Here is a 21,072-nt window from a genome sequence, read left to right on the forward strand (position 1 = left end):
GAGCAAGAATGTCGACTGAGGCCTCAGAACACGTTTGGATTACAGTAACTTTGATCAAGTTCAAGTCCTCTATGTATTTTTCAGAACTCCGGTATATAAGAGCAGTAATGGAATGTAATATGGGTTAAAAAACCAAAAATGAAAAAGAAAACAGAAAATTAAACTAAAATGTAAGACATCAGGAAAACAAGAAGAAATGAGCAAATACAAAGCTCTCCCAAAAAAGAGAAAAAATGAGATTTGCAATGAATTGTAAGTCTGCCATACCACTGCATTTTGGAATTAACTAATTTTCTGCAGGTCTACTATGCTATTCCAGTTGCATCAACTTCATCTCCTAATACTTGTAAATTTGTACAGTAACCATTCAGCAGATATTTTCTTGCCATTGAGAATATCTGTGAAAGTTAAAAGATTCAGCAACAGGATCTGTGACATCTGATACAATTCTATCAACAGATAGTATATTTTGTCGTTTTTAAAAAAAAGGTGCTAAATCATCAAAGTGCACAATACTGCTAAATTTCTCCTGTGCATATGTGGCTCCCACTGAGTTTGCGTTTTGTTTGCATATGCATGTAATACCAACAAAACTGATGCCTGAACATTTAGGAAAGTACATGACTATTCTCATTAACTACCAATGTGATTAAAAAAAAAAAAAAGTATAACGTTTATGACTGCTGCTTCTTGGAAACTCTAACAGCGTCTACTCCCTTCTTAGTGAGGACAGGCTAAAAGCATTTTTACAGTAACCGTAATATGCCTATAATTCCTGTTTTTAATGAAGCATTTGAAGCCCTTGCAGCAGGAGCATGCTTGATGCAAGAAATTAGGTACTATTATTACTCTGTCACGAAGGCTGTTGCTAGTGAAGGAATTAATCCCTGCTCGATCTTTATTCCCTAACGCCTGGCGCTTTATGCTGAACGATGTGGAGATTTTACGCAGCACTCCAACCTTGCCCAGGCTACCTGTGGTTACACTTCGCAAGCTGCTTGGCTGGGAGTGGAAACCCACTGACGAGACTATTTAAAGACTCTGGAAACAAGGTAAAGTTGGTGCATTAAGTCTGCAGTAAGCTGGCACAAATCTAAGAGTGAGGAAAGGACAGGAAACACGTGAAATTTACACTTCTGCAGACCTCAGCTTTCATTTTTAGGCGGACGGGGCGATTAATGCTGCGAGCTCAGCTTAAAACACGTAGAAATGCAAATGACAGCGTGGAAGTGGAGTTAAGTAAATGAGCTTGCAGCCTTAGCGGGGACTTGTAATACATGCATTTTTCTTTAATCACTTCATATTCAGAAAAGCTCACTGAATGGTTAAAAATGATACAAGCTTTAAACGGAAGAGTCTGTATAGTTGCAAAGGCAAAAGATACGTTGCTTTGAAAGGTTGCCAAAGGCGGCATAACCATTGGACTTCTGTGTTTTGGTTTTCTGCAATATTTTTTTTCTTTTATTTATTGCTATCCCTATCCTCCATCTGCTAGATCCCAGGGTCCCAGTAAATGGATTACAGTTTGTCGTATGATTTGCTAATTTGGTACACTGAAGAAATTAAGTATTCCATTGTTATAACTGCCGATGCTTTAAGTTCTGTCTTTATCCTCAGAAAGGTTTTTGTGGTCCGCACCTCATGTGGAACAGTTACATATTTTAAAAAATTGTATCATTGTGCCCATATATCGGATGCACGTTTCAATAAAGCAGATGCTTCGATGTCGCGGTAGATGCGGATATGAAGTAGAATCCTTGCGGCAGTATTGCTAAGATCAACGATGTACCTCTTAAAGTTTTTATAAATTAATTAAGAGAAAAGTAATCCAAAAATTAAAGTACCACTATTTGCTTTAAAGATATAAATATCCAATACAATAACCGCAAATGTTAGAAAACACGCTTCCAAAACATTCACAGCCTGTTTTTTTGGCTAACTACCCCAAGTCTTTGGCTTTTTAAATTACTTATCCTCAGGAAAGCCCCAACACAGCTCAACTGCCACTGCACGAAACACCACAGAGCGCCTCCGGGCCGCTCGGCGTGCCGCCCCGAACACCCCCGAGCGAGCGCCCGGCCGGCTCCCCGTGAGCCAGCCGCCGGGCAAGCGGAGGCAGCGGCAGGGCAGCAGCTCGCGAGGCGCGGAGGCGTCCCGGGGGAACGCACGGGTCCGCGCCGCGCGCGCCGGGAGCCTATTTCGGATGCAAAACCAGCCCCGCAAGGCAGCGCTCGAAGGAAGATACGAGGAGACAGCAGGGAAAGAAAATGAAGACTTGGGGAATACCACAAATAGCATACGTCGGTTGCGACTGTAAAAAGCAGCGCCAGAAACCGGTGAGAGTTTGGAGACGATTGGGGAAACAGCGTGGGAGGGCACAGAGGGGAGGCAGCCTGCCTCCGGCTGCCGCCGGCCGACGCGGGGCTCTCCGCGGCCGCTGCCCCAGCACCGGGGCCCCTACGAAAAGCTGCGCAAAACCGTGCAAAAAAAATACGTTTTCTCACTTTGAAAAGAGATTGCAAAATATTGCATTAGCATCAACTACAGAGGCAAGCCACCTCGTGCCCCCACTATAATTTCCTTTCGTGTATGTTTTGTACTAGTCATTTTTGCCACTGTACGGAAAAAAATTTGGCCACTGTATGAAAAGGGGATCTCCTGTTCATCCCATCACCTGGCGTGGTTTTCAAGCCTTATTAACATCGCTGCTTTCCAGGACGGCGCCCCTGAATCACGTGAACATGGCCTACAGAGTTTGTTTCCACATGCATGAACTTACAGTTGATCCTAATTAAACGCACGTAGCTTGTTCAAGCAGTTTATCAGGTGACCCACATCTGCTTGCGCTGTTCCCTCAACTTGGAGGTGACAGATGTTATCAGCAATCACTTTATGTTTTCTTCCACATCACTGACAAAAACCATGTGCAATACCACACCTCAACCCAACTCTGCTGACTTTTCTAGAATCTTGTAGCATCTTTCTAGACTCACGCCTAACATCCCCCTCCTCATCACCGAACGTGCAATGTTGGCCACCTTTCAGTACACCTGATCTGTGATACATTGGCTGCTTAACTGAAATACCACGTTATAAAGTCAAATACTTTGTAAATATCTATGCGTAGAATATTCAAATTACTATTTTTATCCATCACATTAATCACATCATGGAAATATGTCAAGCTACTTCGACAAGCTCAGAAAGCCACACCGACTCCGGTTACTTCTCTTTTGCTCCTTAACTGTTATTAAGGAACTAATTCCACACAGGTACAGCTCTGAATTCATGTCTAATTCTAGTGCGAAAGTAAGAGATTAGCAACTCAGATGAACAATAAACAAGCAAAAATGCCTTAGAGTGCTTTCATACCACTTCCAAAACTGGATCCATAAAGCACATTATTATAATGAGGTAACATCGCCAGCCTCGTTATTAAATACATGTTGGTAATCAGTCATAAAAACATGCCTTGCTAAATAAACTGCCTAATACTTAGAAGGCGACTCCAATTTACATCAGGATTAATGCAGTCTGAAGATCTCATTGTACACTATCATCTACTTCAGGTACTACTGCAGTAGAGGTATAAATGAAAAAAAAATCTGTAAAATACTTACATCATCATCACAACTTATAGAACATCTGCCATCAAGAGATGCACACTGCAGAGGACACCAAAATCAATAAAATATTTTCATTTCTAGTTTAATGATTACAAAAAATTCCATTTTAAAGCAAAGATGAACACAGTTGTACAGAAGTTAGTATCGATTACGTATTAATCAAAGACAGCAATTGCTCTAATTATGGCAACAGTAGGAAAGCATTAAATCTGCTCTCCAAATCCGTTCTGTTGGTGCTTGCAGAGAAAGGTTGCATTCACACTGCACCAGTTTTAACTGTTTTAAATACCACCCTCTCCCTCACATGCTAGAAGGCTGGAGATCACGGGCACAAATACACGATTTTCCCGTAGAGGTGGGGTGTGACCAGCATTTCAGCGGTGCTTATTCTCCAAAATAGTGTAGTCCCAGATGATTCTCAAAATAGGGATAAAATCTCCTAATCTTTAGAAACGATACTATTCTGTTCCATAAGTACAAATTCTATAAATTATAAAAAAAAATCTATATAAATATCTATATCTGTATATAGATACAGCTTCTTAACGACTATAAATGACAAGTATGATTCAGTAACCTGGCTAAGCTCATCAGTCAAGCTGAGACTTCAGTGTCTGATTGGCAGAAGATAAATCCTAAGTAAGGCAGAAAGCACAATTCTGCCATCACTGAAAACGTCATAAAATTTAGTCAGCAGTTTCCCCTTTTTCTTAGGGAGAAAGTTTACGCGTGCCAGGCCAACACGCTAGCTTATTTCTTTACATCAGGTCCGAGTCTCAAAGGGGACGACGTTTCCCCCGGATCTGCTCGGACTGCTCCGGACCGGGCGAAGCAACCCGCCCCAGGCCGCGCCGCCCGCTCCCAGCCGCGGAAGCGGCCGAGCAAAGACGCTGTCCTCCGAAACTACCTATCAAAAAAGCCTTAAGTAAAGTCACGTTTGCATCGAAGATGCTTAATTTCACCACCATCAACAGGTGTTGATCAACCTAATAGAAGCACTAGCATCATGGAAACATGTTTTTACATTTTTTTCATGTCGTTATTTTGGGGACATAGAAGGCCAAAAGGACCTACAGTAATTTTTTAGAGTTTTGATATACACTGGCAGCTTAAAATTAATGAGCTTTCTCTTTGCCTCTACAAATGCTGGATCTACCCCCAGTTTTTCACCACTGAATGCTCTTTTTTGTAATAATGAACTGAAAGCAAATAAGAGCTTGCCATTATATATTTATAATAGCTTGTTTGTTTACAATAGTTTTGTTTATGACAAAAAATTGCAGATCATTATCATCTGCACAGTTAGAAAGTTATTGTGGATTCAGTAACAAATTAAATAGGAACCTAAAATATACCTGTCTGCTTGCGGTCCAAAATTTCCGCTGGAAAAATTCAAGTTTCATCTGGATACCTACAGCTGGGAATATATAAATGAAAACAATGTGTTAAAATTTTAATAATGAATTAAAATCCTTTAAAATGATTATTTAAAGCTATTCAGACGGAAAAATGATGATAAGACCTATAATAAAAAGGTAATAGTAATTAAACTGAAGAGACCACACAGTCACATTCTAAGCCATTTACATTTTAAAAAGCAAAGATATTGCTAACATGTGATAACAATGCAAACATTACTGAAATTGCATGTATCTCCATACTTAACATAAAACGCCCAAACCCAAACATATTTACATGCATGTCTATCTCCAATTTGTATTTTTCTGGTAGCAATGTAACAGCTGTAGAAACAGGCACTACACATTTTGTGCTGAAAGCTATAGTTGGCTAACATTTCAAATCATCATTTACCATTGGGCTATTTAATCCATGAATGATCAGTGGAATACAAGAAGCCTATTTCAAACATAAGCACTTGTTAAAAATTTTTGAAATTAAGAGTATGATGTGCAATTATGTCAAATGAAAGTATAAGAGTTAAACATTACTAGTTACAGGTTTTCAGATTTCCAGAAAAGGTTAATAGTGACAATAATCTGTATTAAAAAAAAAATGAATTAATCAAGATTTAACTGGTTTAAACAATGTATTTCCCATAGCTTCAGGCAGGAGATTGTTCTTCCTAGTATCAGTAAACCTTTCTTCAGGCCTCATCTGGGCTTTACAGCACCGTGTTGCTGCTCAGCAGGAACACTGTGGCTCACACAGGCTCCTAAGGCAGATGATTCTTCTGGTTTTGCACAGCCAGACTAAGAGAATGATCATGTCTTTGTGCTGGGAAGGTCTGGATTAGCTTCATTAAGCAAAAGAAAATAATACGACGAAAAATATGTCCGGAAGAGAGGGGAAGAGCTACTGCTCTTACTGCTGCTGCTGCCCCCTGCACGCTGCCTGCCACGCTCCTGCCCGCTCCAAGAGCCCTCCTCGGGCCAGGCTCTTCAGCCGAGGCTCTTCGGTGCTGGCCCTGTACCCCGCAACACTCTGGCTGTTCAGCACAACGTATCAACAGGCTCCAGCTGAGAGCCCTGCAGCTCCTTTTGGCACCGTAGGGCTCATATAGTGGCTTAGGCAGAAAGAACGAACTGGGCTCTAACGACTAATCTATAGCCTTAGTATACTGTTTCCCGCTGGCCCTTCATAAAAGCTACAGTTTTTAAAGCTTTTTAAAGCTCTAACTTCTAGCAAATTCACTATAACAATCCTTTGTTTAAAACAAGTAACAACTTAAAAAAAAATCAGTGGTTTTGGAAATTTGGAGGAGATTTCATTCATTTGCTTTATTCCTCTAGGGTCCACAGCAGGCATCATTTTAAATCCCATTTACTTATTTGTAATATCTTAGACTACTGGTACTGGTTTTTGCAAATGTACATGTACCGCTGTCCTGCATATATTTTATTTTGTGTCAGCAGGTAGGAAAAAGTATGTGGTACGAAAGCCACAATGAACTGATACAATGTAATGTGAAATTACATAAGGAATTTTCATATTGCAGCAGTTTATAAATAGTTCTTTGCTATCTGTATCTCATGGACATTACTGCTTAAGAGACTAAGTACAGAAATTCATTTCTCCTTTCAAATAAATTCCAGAAGAAACTCTCTCCAGCTACATTTTTATTATCTAGCAATTTATTTTATGGTCAATGAGAAGATGTTATCTGACAGCCATGCAGCACATGTTTCCTTCATCTGTTGTTTGCCTTTAGGTTTATGTCTAGCACACAGGTGATCTGCACTTTCTACCCCCTTTTTTCTGAAACAGACACAAAATGCATACATTGTAACTTTCCACTAAAAACACACTTTGCTTCTGTATCCTGTATCAGTATTTGAAATGTCAATCTCATATTCCATTTTTACATGTATTCATTCATATACGAATGAATACAAGAGCATTTACACGCTCAGCAAATTATTTGTGTGTCTTGCTTCCACCATGTGAACATGCCTGCGGAATTCACCAAGCAAAGCTCAGCATTAGACACACAGACAGGTAGGTGCCTTGCTGAATAAAGGCTAGGTTTGCTTCTAAAAGCCAAATCCTCCAGCCTGCAGAGAATGTCATCTTTTGCAGACTTAAATGAAATTGATAGCTTTTACCACCATGCAGGATCAGGCCTGTTTTGCAACTGATAAGGAATGGACATGCTTTTCTGAACATTATAACATGATATCTAAGGGAAACTGGAGTGAAGAACAGTTGTCTTTATTCTGCACTGGAAAAATGTACATTTTTAATTGTTACAGATCTCTAAACATTTCTAAGCTCTCAATTTGAAAATAACTTGGCAGGACCTAGTGGAATGGATCTCACTTCTTAGCAGGCTCATAGCTGTGAACCAGTAGGCATATAGCCCTAGGGAAGAGAGGAATGAAGACCTATAAGACCCATGGAGCTTCTTCTTTCCCCAGGTGATTTTATAATGGCATCTTTGGGATAATCTGTGTCAAATTACTGAGTTCTTGAAAACCAGATTTTTGAAAATATTCAGATTTTTCAAGAGTTAGATTTTCAAAAGTGCTTAGGCAGAGTTGGCATTTACTCCTACCGATTTCAGTGGGAGTTAGGTTCCTAACCTGCTTAACTATTTCCATAAACCATTCAAAAGGGTTGCCTCCACCTCTGGACTCCCAGATGCCTTTGATATTCTGTTTATCAGTCATTTATAAACACAACAACATTAACAGCCTACGCTTACTATGGAGTACCTCTCAACAAAGAATCTCAGGATACTCAATAAACGTGGTTAAGTCTTAATATCCTCATTTTATTGCTGGGAAAATGATGCATAAAGGAAATGAATACCGGAGTTCACACAAAGATCTGATACTGAGAGTCGTAACAGCAGATTTTAGAGCAAAACAGATCTGTGGTTTCCAAAGCCTTGTTCTAAGAGTTAGAAATATTGCTGTTTTTAAAGGGTACAGATAAATGGGTTGTGGTTAGATACAGTTCAGTTAGAGTCCTGATAGAGGTCAACTCTCAGAACTCCAGCTCTTATTAATAGACACCATTGCCCAGAGTAAAGAATGAGTTGCCAAGGTAAAAATGGGCTAAATTATCAAGCTCGTTATCTTGATGATGTGAAAGAACAGAGCCGTTATCAAACGTCAATTTAAGGTTTAAACCTGTAAGAAACATTTATTAGGTTTCAAAGGATGAATGTAACAATCTCTTCCATTATCTGCTTTACTATGGCTTGCTGTTTCATTTGAATTCAGCTTATGGAAGTTCTCCTATTTTTATCTATCTGTCCAAGACATACAAACCTATAGCATGTCTAAATTGTAAAATATCGTACAGGTTGCTAAAAGTGATATTACCATAAAAATATTCTGAAATATTTCATTACATGTTAGTGCTAAAATAAATCTCTGTAATTTAGAGATTATTTTATTTGCTGTGGCTGGCCTGTTTAAAATGCTTGGCAAAGCAACCTTTGTTTAAATTCCATTTTAGTTCTAGTAAAATATTAATGAAAGTATAGTTAATGTAAAGCAGCAACTTAAAATATTCCCCCGCGCTAATATATTATGTATACTGAAATTTGAGCAGGAGAGGTTGGAGTAGATCACCTCACAAGGTCCTTCCCAGGCTGAATTATTTTACCGTTCTATTTGAGGGTAAACCTTTTGCAGAGAAAAGCTAAATAGACAGCCTACAATCCTGCTTAAATAAAATGAGTATGTACTGAAGATCTGCCAGTGTCCGGTACAAAATACTTACCACAGGAGGGAGAACCTAAACCAGCAGCAAGGTAATGACGACAAAGCCCACGTGAGAAACCTTCCACGAGCCCATTTTCATGGTTGCACAACGCAGTGCTGTACTGTAAAGACAACTGAAATCCCGGGACTAATTTCTATGAAACACAGAACATCCCTCTTCGTGAAGCTGAGGCAAGCAGCTGCAGTTTTGTTTTTGTTGTATTAGCTCTATGAATGTCAGTGCTTCCTTGGGCAGATTGTGAGGGGAAATGAAGGACCAGGCAGAAACACGAGGTTTGTTCCCACTCAAGCAAAATCTCATGATTTCAACAGGAGTGTAGTTTGTGTAAAACCTGCAGGGCCAGGCATTACCAGCTAAGTTACCATATTTCTTACTTTCTTAAAAAAATGATTCAGTTCATTTCTCTCTCTGCCTTTTAGCAAAGCTTTATCACTCATCTCAAACATACAATACTATTGGAGATAGTAAAACAGAAATATGTCTTAAACTTTATAGTCTACTCTGGTCAAGGTCGTACAGTGTTGTAATGGCAACATTTTAAGTATAACACATAACATTACATATTTCCCTTGTGAAGTATTTTCTCAATTAGAGTTTTTTAATCCTTTTACTTGTTTTTAAATAATGAAGTGCTACATGATGTATATCTGTGTTGCAAGATAAGAGCAGAAAACACAGCTCCCGTAAACACTGTATGGTGAAAGCTGTAATAAGCAATTTAAGAGATGTGTCTTCAGGCGAGATTTTAATCTCATGCTTTTAGTTTCTTTACATTTTGTTCCTTGCAACATCTTGAAGAATTCTATATAGGTAATTCCATGTCAATGAATGAATAACTTCTAAATATTCAATATCCTCAGTGATATATACGAATACATTTCTTATTATAATCATTTGAATCAACCTATATTCAAAAGAATTAACAGTGGATGGAATAATAATTTTCTTTTCTACTCCTGAGGTGGTAGTAAAGCATTTTTGCAGGATTTTCCCTGTGCTTTTCAAGAACAGTGTTACTACCACAGGATATTTTTTTGGTCAGGTCATTTAATGCTGTAAGAACTATTCAGATATACTTCAAAAGTTTTAAGAGCCAATCTGTTCTTCTGAGCAATCCCTAGTCCTTCAACATTCAGAGTGAAATATTTGTGCTCCAAGCTACTTTCTATTTAAATCTGTGGTTCACAAATTGGCTAGATATTTAAAAAAGAAAAAGGTACAGACTTCAAAATTACAGCTCCCTTGTCACTAATTCCTTATTTAGCCTCCTTGATGTAACAACTACAGCAGAGAATAGCGAAAAGAGCATAACTGCACTGCAATTTTGTCCAGATAACATCCACATTTTTATAAACTCCTATAATTTATCTTCACATGGAATATAAATATAAATTTACTTCAACATTTGTTAATTGACACAAAATAGCCAGGGGGTACAAATTATTTTTCTTCATGAAGGAAAGAATGAATGTTCAAAGTCAAGGAAAGAAGATCTTGTCTCTACTGCTGCCTTTTGGTTGTAATGCCCCTGGGGCGGCCGAGCTGAAGCTGGAGTTGGAGGTACATGGAAGCCCCACCAATGGGAGCTGATGGAGGGACATTCAGCCTCTTTCTCCCTGCATCTCCCTCCACCTTCTGTGCCACAAATGTGCCATTTCACGTGAAAATTACAACTCCAAGTGCTTGCATAAACCACGCTAGCAAACTTACTTCAGTGATCCCAAGGAAAAGCTTTCATGCTGCCTATGCAAAGCAGACATTAACCCCGTCAGATTTTTTTCTTCATCTAACAAAGTGGCTGCCGTTCTGCGGCACATAATCTATGAAATAACAGATGGTTGAGAATTACAAAATTAAATTCTTGGCTCAGTGATAATTTTTGTTAAATAAGTCATTTCCTTCTGTGCTGATACCACAGTTGAGGGTAATATTTCACTGTTTTACTGGGATGCTGTGAGTATAAAATCATTGGTAAATGCTTAATATCTACAGAGCCAAGGGCCTTTAGAATCAAGGCAAAAATGAAGGGAAAAAATAACTCAACACAGATCAGAATTGCTTGCACTAATTTCGAGATCTACGTGGTTAAGCAAATGGATAGATAAGGAAACCTTTTTCTCTGCTTTTGTGGGCAGAATTACAAAAGACCCTACACTTAAGTAAAAAGGACCAACTCCTACTTAAAGTAAGTGAGGAAAATAGATTAAACTAATTTATTTCAGGCAAAAGAGAAGCTGAATACTCCTATAAGCCTGGCAGAGAGATTCCAAATATAATATTAGGGAAATGTAGTAAAACCTAGAAGGTTTTCCACTCTGTGGAATATCCATCAACACTATATAAAAGCACTGGATCAGGAGGGCTAGAGAAATATCTTGGGGTCTCCATTCCCTTTCCTACAGAGGATACACTACAGCCCAAGATTCTTTCTCACACATAAAAGATCCTCAACATTTTGAAATGGAAGACACTTCTTCTGGTGCTCTGGACTGCCTACCTCCGATGGAATTATCTTAAATGAGGTTTAACTTGGCTTCAAAATAAAAGACCTTGGAGATAGATTTGTACTAGGACTAATTTTTATATCTACACTGACTTTCTGCATAAAGCTTAGGTTCCTTCTTAAGATTCTCTTACAATAAAGCACACTTTCTACCCTAGCAGAAATAAAACATCCTTTATGCATTTGGATAGGCCCTTACTAACATTCATGAACTCTGTCCTCCAAAATGTGTCCTATTTATCTATTTATTTAACTCAGTGAAGATTTATAAAGTGCTTTATATCTTTTCTGGTGGCTTCTCCAACATGAAGCCTTTCTGCCTGACCTTACAAATACGGAGTTTTAGCTGGAGGCCTGGCATGAATGCCATTGCACAGGTGAACTCGCCAAACCATGTTAAGATCACAAATAGGCATGAATCTCTGGCTCCACAGGCATGGAACCCTCTCCCTGGACAAGGAACATTATTTTATTATGCAGATACCATGACTCTGTTGCTACATTACTGTATACATCTGAATAGTCCACAATACACAAGAATTTCAAGGAATATTACAAACCATTGTTTAAACATGCTTATCAAAAGTATACCAGATCCAAAGAGGACACCGAGATCCAACATAGAAAAGATTTCCTCATCCTTTATTTTTTTATCCAATTTTTTACGTGTTTACTGACACTTCCTTTTCACTGAAACAGTGTAAGACTTTTTCCTCAACTGAAAAATGACAAGTGATAACATTACATAACTGAAGGGAACATCTGAATCTCTCTTGAGCTTCAAATGTAAATTCTTGAGCAGTAAAAAATAGATGTTATCATTTGTGTGTCTACTACATATTTAGACACCTTAAAATTAAATCCACTTAAAGTTCATGTAAATCTGCATCTACCTTTTCTATCTACATCTAAACCTCAACAACATTTACAGATTGGTTTTTCCAAATATGAGGCTCTTATTATCCTAGAAACAAATGTAAAATACAAATAATCTTAAAATCTGAGTTGTCACACAGACGTCTTAACAATATTCAGAAATAGCTTGGTGTAATTACTGGCATGCTGACCTTATTTTTCGTGTGTTCAAGTAAGTGGAATGATCACACATATGTCTAATTTGTCAATGCTATATAAAGTCAGCATCGAATTTTTATATAATAATAAATCTCTCTATAGTTATATATTTTTTTAAAAAAAAATCACTTCCAAATATTTTTATGTGAGACAATACAATTTTCATAATATGTCATAAGTTTTTACCTAATACAAAAACTACTTTATTCATTAGAGATATTATAATACTACCTGTAAATGTGTGAATTCTTCTTGCAGGGATAAGAGAAAGTTGAAGTTGTGCCACTTTATTCAAAGACCTCAAACCTACTATCTTTTCCCAGAAGATTTTTAGAATTAGTGCTGGAAGCAGTTGTCTCGACGGAGACTCTCAAGGGACAGGGAAGGCAATGGCAGCTAGTATTTCCTGGAGGCCAAGCTCAAGTAGAAAGGAAGAAGATATTGGGAACCTGATGTGAGGCCAAGCTGAAAGGGAAGCAGGATGATGACTGCTTGGAGGCCTAAATTCATCCAAACTCAAACCACCAGGGAAAGCTGAAGGACTTGGTGTGCAGCCAACCCCTGACAACCTGAACAGCGGAGGGCAGTCTGTGAACATCATCATAAACCAGACCCCCTTTGACTCCCTGACACACATCTTCCTTCTGGAGGACTAATGAACTAGCAATAGGAGCAGGAGGAAACACCAAAAGGATATAAATTGAGTGAAAACATCAAAAATTATAGAGGCAGCTGACTGAAAGTACCTTGCCTTTTCAAGAGACTGCATTGAGGAGGCTGGAGAGAAACAGGTTATCTGTAAATTATCATTCAGACAGTCATGCTGTATTTCAAACTTTACAAGTTAGCAGTTGATGTGCTGCCAATACTGCAACAAAGGACTCCCACAAAAATCTACTCTTTTACCCCACGATAAACTTGTGTACCAAGAGCACAGCTCAGGGGAGCTACTTGGGAAACCATCCGTAATTTTTCCAATAAGGGGAAAAAAAACAAAACAAAAAAAAAAAAAAAAAAAAAAAAAAAAAAAAAAACAACAAAAAAAAAACTCCCATAAGCCTGAAGGGAGGTAACCACTTGGCATGTAAAATTACACTAAGTGCACTATGCTGGAAAGATACATACCTTGCTCCTGAGAAATACAAGGGGTACATTGATAGTACAAAATAGTCGTTTTGGCTGTACAATTTGAAGGGGTGAGGTGGGGCACAGTTAAGCCGTGTCTGGTGTCTGCAGTATCCTCCCTGTGATTTTCAGAAAATCCCTGTCACCTGGTTCATTCCATTAGCATAAAAGGAAGTAAAAATAAAAAGCGGGTTGGGTAGTATTTTTATTACCCTCAGGAATGCTTCAGCAGTGTGCAGAGAGAGGGCAAACTCTATCAACAACAGGAAAACTGCACCGGTGGCAGAATTTTTATAAGGAGATCCTGTGAGCCTTCAGGCACCTTCTTCCAGCATCTCCCTGCCTGACAACCAGTCTGACAAATATTTCTGAACTCTGATGGTAGTGCAAGCATGCAAAGATGGAAATCTGACCACAGTTTGACTAAAATAATGAAACTGTGATTGTATTTTAATAACTCCCAAACCATTTTCTGGTCTTACAGGGTTTGCTCTCTCATTTTTTTGGCAATATTCAAGTACATCCCGTGATCGGAACAAAAAATAAGAATATATATTTGTAAGCGCATTTGTAAATCTTAAGGGAGGATTTATGACATGCAACACTTAAGAAAAGCTCCATTAGTTTTACTTCTTATAACTGAGGTCCTAATCTTGGTAGCTAGTGTAGCTTAGCTGATATTCCTTTCACGACTCAGTCAAAGGGCTGTGGTTTCAAGTTTGTAATTAATGAATCTCAAGAGGCATAGAGTTCAGTCAAATATCCAGAAATTAGGATCCTTATCTGAACTCTTGGAGTCTGTGATTGGATTCTCTTAGGAGATGTCAGACACTCTGCTTCCAGTTGTAACTAAAATACAATGTGTGCACACTTCCTGATAATGTTTTCTTTTTTTTCAGATTTGATCCTGGCTACCAACTGGGTTGACAAAAAATTGCTGATCAACATTTTTCAGCATCATGAGAGAGGCTGATTTCAGAAATGGGTGAAATGCCGATTGCCCTGATTTCTGAAGAGGCTTATTCTTCCCAATTTGAAATCCTAACACAGCAGAATGGCTACAAGGTGTCATACTGTTAGACACAGAGTAATTTAGATATGACATTGAAGATAAACTTTATGGTACCCACTGCAAAATGAACCTGTGACCATCTCCATCCAATGTCTCCCATATGCAACTTTCTTCTCTTGCTTTTCCTCACCCATTCTATGTCTTTAAACTTTTTTCCCCCCTAACTTGCATCTTCCCTTCAGTTCAATGCCTTTTATCAATGCCTTTAGTCTTTTATCTGCATTGATTTAGAAGCCAAGACACGGAGCTACTGCTACTACTACCTACCTTAGCGTGGAGGGGCTAAAAAAGACTGTCAGAACTCAATTCCTCCTGTCTCCAGAACACGCTGACTACCAACTGCCTGCCCTACGCAGTTAACATCATAGATGCTTGCATACAAAGTCCGTGAATACAGAAAATCCTCTTAGTCAAAAAGACTTGGGACACTGGGTGAGAAAAAGCCAGCATTTTATCAAATCGCATTATTTGGAAATAGTTGTGGATCTCTTATTGATTGAATAATAATAACAACAACAACAAACCGTTTGTGCTGTACTGTGATTAGCAAATTGCTCTGAATTACTACAAATATGAGTAATATTATTTGAAGACAAATAATAAATTAGACATAACCTGATCGTGAATATAAATCGCTATCCTTTCAACCAGGTTTCTACTGAATATTTTATAAATCAAATACATATTTATTGTAATGCTCCAGAATTAATATTCCTGTTCCTATTTTTCTAACATTGCGGATTTATTTAACCATATTTTTGATGTTTAATCACATGGTGGTAATCTATGGATGTAGAAAGGTATATAGAAATGTATGTAACAAAAATACTTGGTACAAACACCTCCGTCTGTTTGAAAATTACTTGAAATGTTCCATTAGATACTTTGTATTTGCAAATATGAAAAAACAGTGCTGATGGACTTGCAACCACCTTATACAAGCCTCCTTGTTTGTGTTTTTACTGAACTTTTGTAAGAGACAGCGGCGACAAAAGATACACATCAATTTTCCATGCACTATAAAATCTGCAAAGGCAGGTTTGTTTGCCTATATTTTTTCTTCTTTTTGAATCAAAAATGCCTTTTCATTTAATCTTCATGCAGAAAAGAGCAGAGTTGACTATTTGTTCAATGCAGGTATGAGCCTTGTATAAGGTATTGATCCTAGAATAACCTGAACAAGCGATTCAAGCTATACCAGAATAATGACAATCCTTAATTAGTAACACTGGAAGAATTCCCCGTACACTAAAATGCAAGCTGATCTTTTTCACATTGTCTACTTGCTTCTCTTTACTTGTTTTCTGCAATTGAAGTTCAGATATGTGAACTGCAAAAATTAGGTAATGTCCAACTAACAGGCATTACGGTATAGACTAACAGATTCCTATTTGATTTGTCTACTTATCACATCTCAGGAGAAAGAACAGGGTGAAGAACAGCTTCCGAATGTTACACAAACCCACACAACCCACACAACCTTTAGCAGAACTGTTTGCTTAAGTCTGATCTTGTGCATATTCACGAATGGACAGACATCTTTATATTGCTGAAAATTAGGTAAAAACATATATTCTTCATTAGACGAAGCTCAAATTACCTTGCTGATGCCGTAAAATACAAAGAACAATCTATTGACTAATTTATGGCCAAACACATATTTAATAAATGTTTTGAACGGCTACTCCAAAAAAACAACAAAGAAAACATTTAAAAATATTGAGACTGATAAAATTAAAAGGCCCTGGCAGAATTTTAAAATTTCTTAATAAAACACAATCATTGCTGGAGACCTGTGTGCCAAGTTATGACTACGAACAAAACTCTCTGTGTAAGTTATTAACTCCTGGAAACAGTATAAGTGCTGACATGACTGCCACAATAGCCCTGCAAATGTGCTGTACTTACATCATAAAAACCATTATCCAGATGCTTCAACAAGTAGTATATTACAATTTATACCCTAATGATTAGTAGGATTTAGCTGTCAATACAGCAATAAAGCATATTTTAGAAGTACACATTAATATCTTGTATGAGGGAAATCAATATCATGGATACCAGCTGTAATCCTCTTTAATGGAATAGCTTTGAAATAAATCAGGAAGGTTTGCTGAAAGATAGCTGTCTTTGACATTCCATTAAAATAAGGATTTATCGTACCAAATAGCTTCTACTTCTACTAAGTTGCAAGATAGGTGCAAATTCATCCGGGCCTTCCACCTAGAAGGTGTTGAGCACTGCTAGTGCTCCTAAGTCTGTGAGAGTTAAGGGATGTTCAGCATCTGATAACAACACTTAGCACCTTCCAGAATGGAGCCCTGGAGGATGCAAAAAGCCCTCAAACCCACAGGCAAAAAGGCTTTTGGCAAGAACTTTCAAAAATGACATAGTCATTTAGAGGCCAACCTATTACTGCCTTATAAAGAAAGCTTGGCTTCCAAAAGCCAGATTTTTTGTAGTTGTTATGGCTTGTACCAAAAGTAGCTGGACACTGATTGGATTTCCAGAAGCCTTTATCTCATATGGCAATCAGTAAAAGTTAGAGTTTTTTTCTGAAGTCTCTACTATGTTCCTTCCATTACCACTAGACAACAAGGTATCTTTGAAATATTACTTTGCAAAACGCTAGTTCTGACAGAGGTCCTCTTGGAAATGTTGCTATATCACATTTTATAAAACATGTCTAATTTTCTAATAGTGTCAGATTCAACCAACTCTGTATTTTACTGCTATCTTCTCAAACAAGGATACCAGAATCCTTTCCAGAACTTATAAATCTTCTCAGCATGTCTATATCAGAAGCAAAGATCTTTTTTCATACTAAAGAGGTGATATGCATTATCCCAAGGGAAAATACCACTTTTTTTATGAAAGGAAACCATACACAAACATTAAAGATTCAGTTAGCTATTACCAAATTCAGTAAAGTATTGTTGATATGTTTATTTTAAATTCTGATCTTAAAAAAAAAATTCTTTAAAAATAGTTAAACTGACCATAGGAAAAAGAAGAGAGTCCCACTCAAAATTCCCCGCTTTATCCTAAATGCAGTTAGAAAGCATCTATAAGGACAGAAGACATATGATTTCTACATGTGTAGGGATACTCTTACAGTGTGCTGACTTCACAACTTAGATTCTTTTTCATTTAATTCAATCAGATTAGATTATGGTACTGATTATGATCATATCCACAAATCGGCATTTTAACTGAGTTTCCATGGAAACACTATATGCCCTTGTTTTCTTTTTAGACAAGGCCATGCCTGTTTAACAACTTGAACAAGTTTGATGAGGACAACATGTTTTGTTTAAGTTACATTAGCTGGAGCCAATATTTCCTAATTGCATTACCAGGAGAAACATGTACAGCAGTATTTTTACCATGGAAAACTTTCCATAGTTCAGTCCGTTTTAACCTCTGAAAAACAGGAAACAGCACTGCCAATGCTTATCAAACTGAAAATGTGTTAACTGGCCTTGCATCTGTCAAAGTAATCTCCTTGATTAAATGGCAATAATGGGCTTGCTTTGTAGCATTCGTACACGAGGACCTAACCCCACAGCACCTGGATTCCTGAGAAACTCCCACCAGAGAGCACGTGCGGATGACGACAGGGTGGTCCAGCGGCTAAAGCGCGGAGGGGCCGTTACAAGGGCCAGGCTCTGCTCCTGGCTCCCCTGCTTAGCTGCAGCGTGACTTTGAGTAAATCACCTTACTTCTCCGCACCCCATTTCCCTGTCTGTAAAATTGGAGGAAGTACACTTGGCATCCTACAAAAAGTGATTTGAATGTTATGAATGAAAGCAATAGTATTTGAGTACTCTTACAACTATATTCTATAGATTAGGGGGTGACTCAGGAGCAAGCATGACAACTTCCATGAAGCATGCTTGGGTGAGGAAAATACGGCAGGCTCTGATCTTTAAAACTGTAAAACAGAATGGGGAGCCTTTCATCCAGAAGCCAAAGTCCCTCTTCCAAAATCCCTGGGCCCACTGTCCTATAAAAAACTTAGAAAATAAGAATCTCAGCAAAATATATCCTCATCAATTTTTACTGCACTTTCCTCATCAACTTTTGTTGTACAATACTGTACTTTCTCAAATCACAGAGCGGGAGATTACTGACTCTAATAGAAGTTACTTCTGCAAGCATATAAAATGTATGGCAAAATTACAATGAGAGGTTGGTCTGTACTTCTGAAACACTGGCAGAAGATTACAAAAAATCAACAAAGAGTAGTTTAATTTTACAGCATTAGGCACTGCAGCAGTAATCCAAGTGGAGTGATATGGGTTTCAGCACACTGAAGTATACTGTACTGTCGGAAAGAAGTTTTTGTTTAAGGAACTAGTCTCCATTCACAAATGCTTCTTCTAAGTAGTTCTCTATTGTGAATTATGGTTAAAATACAGGATACATTTGGAAAACAGCACAGGGATCCCTTTAAAAGGCATCTTTCTTAAAGCTGATTGAAACAACAGTTCTGCGTCATAGGAGATTTCAAACTCGTTTGCCTTCTGAATTCATATCAAAGCAGAACAATTTCTATGTAATAAGTATTTGTTGGAAAATTTAATTAAAATTGATATAGCTATGGGAAAAAACAAGTTTCACATGAGAACCATTTTTACAGAAAGCTTGCAACTCTAATCTGATTTACTGAATTTATTTAATTTGTTCTAATAACTCACAAACTATCTTCTCTCTGATCATTTAGGTTTTAGTTTTATTTTATAAATAATTTGCTTAAAATAGCAAAATGTAGGTGTGTAGAACTGTTGTTCTGAAGGAAATTCTGAAGATCACCCAGCCCATCTCCCATTCAATCAGCAGTGCTAGCTCATGTCAGCTGTGGCTTTGTCTAGCCAAGTCCTGAAAACTTCCAAGAATAGCAATTATACAAGGTAACCAGATTACAATCTCTTCCATTGCTGCATTGCCTTCACTAGAAAACTGGTGAAGTACTCCTGATGTCCAAAGTAGATGTCCCAATGTCCAATGTCCTATGGTAAAGTGGGTTTAGGATTGCTGCATTTCTGCCCAGGGAATTTGGGACATATAAGGATATGGGTAAATGAGCGGCAGTTACTGTACATTTGTAGGCCACTAGTGCCACACGCACACAGTAGGTCCATGGATCTAGAAAGGGTCATTTCTACTGTACCTGCTCATATTCAATCAATATATCTCAGATTTATGGCTTCCATTATGATCATCCAGAACTACTGCTCCTAGGGAAAATGTCTCAAATCCTCAAATTTATCTCAGATTAAATGTTTAGGTGGAAAAAAAAGAAGATGTGCACAGGGGACTCAGGAACACAATAATGCTCAAAATGATACCCTACAGAGGAATAAAAAAGAAATAGGCAGATGAGAGAAATGGAAAGAGAAATCTAGAATGGCTGAGATGATAAAACTTTAGAAGTCCCTCTCACTTAGCAGATCTGGTTGCTTGTGTGAATCTGTGATTGACCGAGCGAACTGGAAGACTGAGGCAGACTCTGATTGCTGAAGCACAGTGCAGCTTCATTGCACCCTATTGCTAGGTCGTTACGAAACCCTGTCTCAAACTCTCAGATGCTAAATGAGTCTAACGCCATGTTAAACAGCCTTATGCCACACCAGGAAAATTGCCTTTAATGAGCTAAACTGGAACTTGTTCTACCCTAATATTTCAGTGTGAGCTCCATCATATATGGTGGCTTTCTTGCAGCTTCCAGACCTGGATTCTGTTTACTTCAAAAGAATCTCAGATCACAAAAAGAAAAGGTTATTTTCTTACTTGTGGTTCTAGGGCTTGACAGTAGGAATCCACCGCAATAATTTTGCACCCTAATTTATCCTAATTATCAATCTTCAAGATACTGTAAGGAGACTAGCAATAAAAAACACACACACACAACTACTCTCTTAACTCAGAATCAAACATTTTTCTTCACATGCTTAGTTTCACAAGAACTTTAGGAATCCAGTTTTGACAAGCACTATCATCTGTAGGACAGAAAAAGGCAAGTAGGAAGTTTTCTACATGAAAAATGAACGGAGAGTCACCTTCTAATCCCTTCATTGGGTGAAGAGGTGGAGACATTGCTATTGCTCATATATAATTACTGTGCTGTAAGAAAAATGTCGGCCTTTGATGACTTAGCCTTGCATTTCTCCTAATAATAATAAGGCACTCATCTTTAATGCAGTTAAAGCTCTTCAGAAAGGATAGGAAATTGTCATTAAAAGGCAAGATTCACATTCTCCAGAAGTTTGGAATCTGAGTGGTCCATTTGATTCACTGCTTCACACTATTCTTGTTCAGAAAGACAGAAAGGCCATACCATGCCTACACGTGCAGTTCAAAATAACATGTTGGTGAAACTATATGCTTCATCTTATTTCTGCTGAGTTCAAAGTTTGCTCTAAGGTTTTAGGAGAAGAACAAGGCCCAAATTTTTAATTAGGAATGCTTAAAGCTGC

At 38.0% G+C, this 21,072-nt stretch overlaps 1 protein-coding gene across 1 annotated transcript in view; it reads right to left on the minus strand.

The window, feature by feature from the left end:
* The window catches only part of CACNA2D3 (calcium voltage-gated channel auxiliary subunit alpha2delta 3), a 457,522-nt gene that overhangs the window by 43,433 nt on the left and 393,017 nt on the right, over nt 1–21,072 (minus strand). Inside the window, exons 28-29 of the mRNA XM_062585399.1 lie at nt 4,982–5,043; nt 3,621–3,665 (exon numbers count right to left, since the gene is read on the minus strand). Of these exons, the coding sequence (XP_062441383.1) occupies nt 3,621–3,665; nt 4,982–5,043 (107 nt within the window). The remainder of the gene's footprint in view (nt 1–3,620; nt 3,666–4,981; nt 5,044–21,072) is intronic.

This window comes from Rhea pennata, chromosome 12, assembly GCF_028389875.1.
Source record: "Rhea pennata isolate bPtePen1 chromosome 12, bPtePen1.pri, whole genome shotgun sequence".
Taxonomy (NCBI): domain Eukaryota; kingdom Metazoa; phylum Chordata; class Aves; order Rheiformes; family Rheidae; genus Rhea; species Rhea pennata.